The sequence below is a fragment of the Dermacentor silvarum genome, chromosome 1 (assembly GCF_013339745.2).
Source record: "Dermacentor silvarum isolate Dsil-2018 chromosome 1, BIME_Dsil_1.4, whole genome shotgun sequence".
Lineage (NCBI taxonomy): Eukaryota > Metazoa > Arthropoda > Arachnida > Ixodida > Ixodidae > Dermacentor > Dermacentor silvarum.
This window is the reverse complement of record NC_051154.1, coordinates 226,642,702-226,649,581: the sequence shown is the minus strand read 5'-3', so window position 1 is coordinate 226,649,581 and position 6,880 is coordinate 226,642,702. Positions and strand designations below refer to the sequence as shown.

Genomic DNA, 6,880 nt, shown 5'->3' with positions numbered 1-6,880 from the left:
TTTAACCCATTGCGGCACACAAACGCATTTGAGAGAGCTACACAGCGCGCCTATATATATATCAATACCTCCTCCGTGTACCGCGCTCTTGCTCGGGGCGTGCCGCCGTCTACGAGCAGAAAAGAGATAGTACGCATTAGACACTAACGGTCCGAACAGTGAACGCTTGCGGTGGTCTCAGCAATACGAATATAGTGAAAAGAAAGAACTTACTAGTGTTCCGACCTTTTTTTTTCTCTAGCCGTTTTTGATGTCTTCCGCGGCGGCCACCAGACGGCGATTTCAGTTTTACTCGTGCTTTCCGTCGCGTTTCTGAGCCAACGCGCGCGTGGCGAAGTGACGCCAATGGGCTGTCCAGCCCGTTCGAATCTGCGGAAAGTCATGGTTTTCGAACAAAGGTAATGGAAAGAATAGGAATCGTTGCACTTACAAACGAGCGGAATGGAGTTATAATAAACGCTACCCGATACCGGGAGCTAAAACGCGCCGCACAAGTAATTGCGCTAGAGAAAACAGCATCCGAAGTACATCCTAGCGCAATACCACGCGTGATGCGCGCTATGGTTAGCACGGTCCCAAACAGTGTCGCCGTCTGGGTGGCTCCGGCGGAAGGCATCACACCGGCGGGTGCCAGCGTCTCCAATTGGAAGACGCACGAAGGTCGGCACATTAGTAAGGATATTCTAGAGGCACTATATACGAGCATGGAGGCCAGCATTCGAATGGGTCGCTGGCATCAGACGCACTACCAACGCCCATAGGTGGCTTTTAAACCGAAGTCAAGCACAGACGGAGAGAGGTGTGCCGCAATTAATACGGAAATGTTAGGAAGTTGATCGAGGAGGCTGCAACACGACGCGCTGTACGCGCTGATTGGAACGCGGTGACGATTGTGTGCGTGCTTTGTATTGCGCGTGTATAGTGTGTCAAAACGTGCTTCGTCTGTAACGTGGTGCTAGCGTGTGCAGCAGTAGGCAGCTTCATAGGCACGACGGTGTAAGGTCATCGACAGTTGGTAGTCGGAGGGCTGGAGATGGCCGCAGGTGTCAGCGGGAGTGCATCAACGCCTAAGGGCGCTTTAGCCACAAAACACCAATACACATTATACTATCAATGTGCGTTTGCTCTACCACTGCTTCTTGTGAAAGCGCGCGTTTCCTCGCCCTCGCCGATTCCTCGCACATACAGACGGCCAATGAGATTTTTTGTATTGCCGGACGCGACCATCGAAAAATAAAACCTTAACAGCTTCGCTTTAAAGATCGTCCTCCAAAACATAATAATGCGTTTATCTTTTATGCTAGCTATCAAAGTGGCATAATAATCTATCTTATGCATGGCATATGTACTACGGGGTAAGATTATTTGTACTTTGCACTACTCGAAATAATATAATATATATATATTTTTATATATATATTATATATTTTATTTTCGGCAAAATAACAGATTATTTGGAAATTGTGATTTTATTTAGAAGGCAAGCCTTGCTTGTATTTCAGCGTGTCTATGTGGTCGTGAACCGCCTATTACGTGTGCACCTGAAGTGATGATGAAGCTAACTTCAGCAGCCTATAGACCGTTCACTTGTTTACAAACATAGGCCCATGCACGGCTTCCGGTTTTTGCCCTCTGAGCGTAGCTGCAAAGTGTAACTGGCACAAAGAAGGCAAACCATACGTAAAATATCGAAGCAGTGATAAAGGCATCGTGACCGGAAGTTTCTTCTTGGGGGCGGCGGTGCTCGCTGCTTGTTATCCGGCCTGAGCATGAAACCGCCTTATAGGAGCGGACAGCTGTAGAGGCTTTGCAAATCGGGGTGCACCATGCTGTTTAATATTAGCATATGTTTGTCTGTGAAAATACAGGTTTAATCATAACTGAAAAAAAGAATGTGCGTAAACGCGATGAAGCGGAATTTCGCTAATGTGAACAATACAGGTCTAATCGTGAACTGAGAGGAAGAAAGACACGTAAAGACGACGAAGCGCAATTCGATTATGAAACTTCATCATTACTGACCATTTTGCAAGTGAGCTTGTATTGGCTCAGAGTTTCGGGGTGGCGTTGCGGGTCACGCAAAAACCCGCTGCTCCCACAGTAGAGCAGCTGTTCCAGCTCACGTGACTCGTGGCCAATCAGGAGGTCGTTTGTTGTGTCGCGGGGAGGGAAAGAGAAAGAAAGGGGTTGGCGCGCGCTCCGCCGGGCGTCCCTCGCGCCTCGGATCAGTTTCGGCGCCCGGATGGGAAGGCCCTGCGTTGTGGCGTTCCGCCGAGGAGTCAGCTGAGTTTGAACAACGGCGGCGCGAACTCACTCGGGAAAGGACTCGTCGTCGACGTGCCGATTCTATCGTGAGGGCTTCCGAAGCCCAGGCGAAACGTCAGCGAAGAGCCGGGGACCCCGACGGCGGAAGTTCCGATGTTGAGCCAAACGTCATGGAATCACCGCCAGACCCTGAGTTGGGGGAGCGCGATGTTGAGGCCAAAACGTTAGCGTCGTCTGCCCTCGGGGAATTCGGCGACAACGGTGCTGGCACGCCGCGGCAACGCTAGCGTCCAACTTCCCCGGTGCGACGGCAAGGTTTCAACGCGAGTTTCTCAACCAGAACTTCGGGCAGCTGCATGTGCGTGTGACCGGTTGTGGTTCGAGCACAACAGTGGTACTCGTCAGTGCAATTCGTGTCCGAGGAACACCGAAGAAACACACGACAAGCTTCGCTTAACCCCATTTCCTCGACAAGGGAGGGGTTTCTGTTTTGTATGTTTTTGAAGGTTTCTGTTCATTATGGTTTTGAAGAAGACTAGAAAGTGACTGAACCTTTGCTCTGTCTCTTCGCTTCTTTATATGCAGAGACTAAGGAGAGGCTTCGGAAGAAGGGTTCGGGCGTGACGGGCTGTCCACCAGAAATTGAGAATTTTCGGAGATAATTTTATTGTGAGACCTGAATATATTTTTCAAACACGTCGTATAGTTGACATCTAACCACGCCGCTAAAATATGTTGTGAATGACGCTATTTCACGAGCAAGGCAATACAATTTCTTATTACTTATGTGTCAAATATTTCTGTAGCACTGTATTTTCTCTTTTTGTTTTGCTTTTTTGCTTTTCTTTATTTTTAGTTACTTCAGCTGCTTTTGTTTTATGGGATTTCGGATATAAAATAACAGCTGCCATAGAAGTGCTTTTTCCTTTATAACAATTGGTAGGGACCCCTTAACAAATTTGTTGGGTCCCCCAAAAGTGTGTACTTTCTAATTGTATGGTTTACTTATGTAAATAAACTTTAACTTTCAAAAAGATAGAATTAAAGCACTTCAAGGAAAATTGAAGTATTGATCTTGTATATAGTGCCATTGAAATAAAGTTCCTAAAGTACGGGCACTATTTTGACAGGATTCTGCTCTACTAGGAACATGGTATGTGGCTATACATCGAAGTGCTCGCGTAGTGTTTATTTTAAGGGGCAATCCTAAAGTTTCCACCACACATAGGCAGAGAGATTTTGCCGAAACCAAATTTTGGAAAGCGTTCTTCCGAAAACAGTAGATATTAGAGAAATTTTAAAAAAAATCACACGATGCACAGATAACAGGTCCTAAAGCCTGCTTGTTCTTTAGTGAAAAAATTCACTGGCGATTACGATACTCCCCTCCCCCCCCCCCCCCCTCCTTCTCGTGGGCTCTCCATCCAGCACGGACGTTCAAGAAAACTTCCGTTGTTATGCGTAAAATATAGCAACAAAAAATGTCTGTACGGTTATATTCGAACAAATATATTTTAACGGTGAAACACCAAAAAATATATGCCGAATTTCCTAAGAATAAACGCCGAAGACTAGAAGCACATGACAGGCGCCCCGTTTTTCAGATTATCAGATTCAGAAGCCACATTTATTATACTCCGTCTCTCTAAATAGGCATCGGCAATAGCAAATCAAGAGGCTTGGATGAACCAAATAAGTGGCGACCAGCAGTGCCCAATATAATGGCCACGCAAATTATTTAATGCGAGTTAAAAGACCAAATATAGATGCATTGAGAAATAGGGAAATGCGCAACCCGGATTTACAATTACAAGCGCAGAAATGTTCTATTAGGCAGCCACTTAAGCGGCTATAATGAAATTTGGGGTGGGGGGGCATTCGACAGAAAGAGTTAATTCTAGCGACAAAGTGGAGTAGAATCTTAGTTTAGGTTTTCAAATTGTCTCACAAGAATTTGAGAAAATGGGCGAGGTTGTATAGAAACACAGATTTATACATCAAGTTCACAGCTCTAGCTTCGAAAAAAAATTAAACGCAGATATGACAGTGTTAAGTATAGTTTACCTGACGTAGCATTAATGCTGACTGTACACCCACCTTCGCAACGTGGAGATTCGTCGCTCCACTGCCCGTCAGCGTCGCAAGTGCGGGTGCTTGTGCCTGTCAGTTTGAAGCCTTCGTTGCACGTGAACTCGGCCTTCGAGCCGTATTCGGTGCCGAACAGTCGAACAGCGCCATCGGCGATGTCATCCAGAGGTCCGCAATCCACGACTGCGACAGAGAACGCAACTTCACTGAGATCAGGGTCCACGAGGCCGTGTTTTGTAACGATACATTTAGCTCCCATTTTTTCTTCATTACCCGCGGTGATGCTGATGGACCGATTTCGCCAAAAACGGCCGCGCGGCTTTGTCACAACGAATGAAGAATATCGAAAACCAAGTGCATCGCTAGAAAATGCGGCCCCTGATTCACAAATCCTTTCGTACGCTGTAAAAAATAAAGCGGAAAGAACAACGGAAAAAAACGGAAAATTTACATTTTACAACACAAACTTCTTTAAATGGAAGAAACGGATATTATTTTATTTTAAAAATGTATTTTTCTGTTTATGGTCAGATAAATTGTTCTTGATTTTAACAGAATTGGTTCTCATACGGTAAATTAAAAATTTGTCATCGATACTGTGAGCGAAACGGCATTGGTTCGTCTCTTTACTATCCTCAATTGACATTCGTGTGCAGCTTCACCAGCCACGCAAGTATAGGTAGATGGGGCTCACATGAACGAGCCAATCGGTCGTAGTTTCTGAACAAGATACAGCTGCCATCAGGACGAGTAATACGGCTCAGATCATGGCTATATAAACTCGTAGAGTGGACACTTCGATATGTCGCACAGTGCCGGGTGTCTTGGCGCCAGATGTCTTGCCAGTGGTCACATTTCATATGTTCTGCGTAGTGTGCTAAATTGTACATTGTGGGAATGCGTGACTCTGACGCGTACCCTTATGTTGTTTTACCCGCATGGCTCCAGGCTCCTGTAATCCGGCTTCACCGCGTGGCTTTACGGCGGCGTAGGTAGGCGTGGTTGCGCCATATTACGAGAGATGGCACGAGTGTTGCGCTGCTAGCGCAACCTAGCGGTGGGGTTACTAGGGCGCGATAGGGAGGAGGCGGTTTCGCTTTGCCGTGGGGTCGGCAAGTAGCGCGGAGGCTTCGCGCGTGCGCCGACCCGCTTCGTGGGACCGTCCCGAGAAGGCTTCGGAGCGGGGCACCGAGATGGACGAACACGATCGTTCGAACGCGCCACCGTTCGCGTGACCGTGCACGCGAACAATTAGGCGTTGGTCGCCAGCATGGAGCGAACGTATTCGCTCGCTATCGGGTCGCGGTGAGTCAGACTTCCTCCATTTGTCACGCGCCCATTGGCATGTTCTATCGGTAATAATTCGGCTGGTTATAGATTTAGGTATAAGAGGCGCAATATATGCCTTTGTGATTGTTCGCACTACTGTCTTGTCGTTCCTTTGTCTCAAGAGCACGTTTGAGACCCCACAACATGTATGACCTGCTACAACTGCATCCCAGCGTTTGACACCTTCGTACTGCATGAAAGCTGCAGTCATGAGGGGAGTCATAGTTACTTCATTAATTGAGTAACATATCTGACAATGATTCTGTAAAGTTACGGGAAAACAATAAAGAGGTTATTATGGTGAAACCGCAAAAAAAAACAAGCTCACAGGAAAATATAGTTACACACAGTGCCATACCGTTTCTCCTCAATTTTTTTAAACAGTGTACACAATGGTAAGCGCGTTTAAATGTGAATGCGCCAGTAACGCATTGCATATGCAAGCGCATCATCCTGATGCCGCGTGACCCACCAACGTTCACCTGGTTCAATTCTCGCGCGACAGTTGCCGAGCCCCGACGTCGAATGAGCGTGCGTCAGCGCAGAACAGGAGGCGCTATACTAGGCGGCCATCCGCTGCATGGAGATATAGAAACAGCGAAGCTGTTTTCTCATTCATCGAAACATGCCAGGCAAATGCTCTAATCGCTCGTAACGTGGCAATTGGGAGGAAGGTTGGCGCGTTAAGAGGGCTCGTAATTGCACTGTTGGTTCTTGTGAATGTCGGACACCGAAGGACAGGCAATGCAAGGTCCACGCTGCATCAACGGACGATCGATCCGTTGCGTCTTAAATACGTTACAGCACTTCATAAACTTAACCAATGCCTTGTCCGCATACGTATACACGCAGAAGTTTGGTATGGTTCTTTCGATTTGACCGCTCCGCCATTCAGTGGCACACGCGGCACCGTGCACTGTGCGAACACTCAATTCTAAATTCCTGCGACGATGCAAACGGTGGAGTAATTAGGTGCGTTCACTCGATCTGTGAGTTTAATCCGCGCTGCGGCGAATAAATTACAGCGTTCCTGGCACTGTGGAAGATAGCGATCTGGGCACAGTGCCGGGTCACGCAAAATCTCGCGAAAGCGATCGCATTCCCGAAAGTGATCGCATGATAATTCCCATCCAGTTTTATATCTGAGCTACCGCTGAATTCTGTTAGTATGCTTCGAAAAATGCGCTCGAAAAAAACA

General features: G+C 47.1%; 1 protein-coding gene across 1 annotated transcript in view; it reads right to left on the bottom strand.

Annotated features, from left to right (window-relative positions):
* LOC119437491 (sushi, von Willebrand factor type A, EGF and pentraxin domain-containing protein 1) overlaps positions 1-6,880 on the bottom strand; it is a 256,678-nt gene that overhangs the window by 228,603 nt on the left and 21,195 nt on the right. The window contains exon 5 of the mRNA XM_037704501.2: positions 4,363-4,536. Coding sequence (XP_037560429.1) covers positions 4,363-4,536 — 174 coding nt within the window. The remainder of the gene's footprint in view (positions 1-4,362; positions 4,537-6,880) is intronic.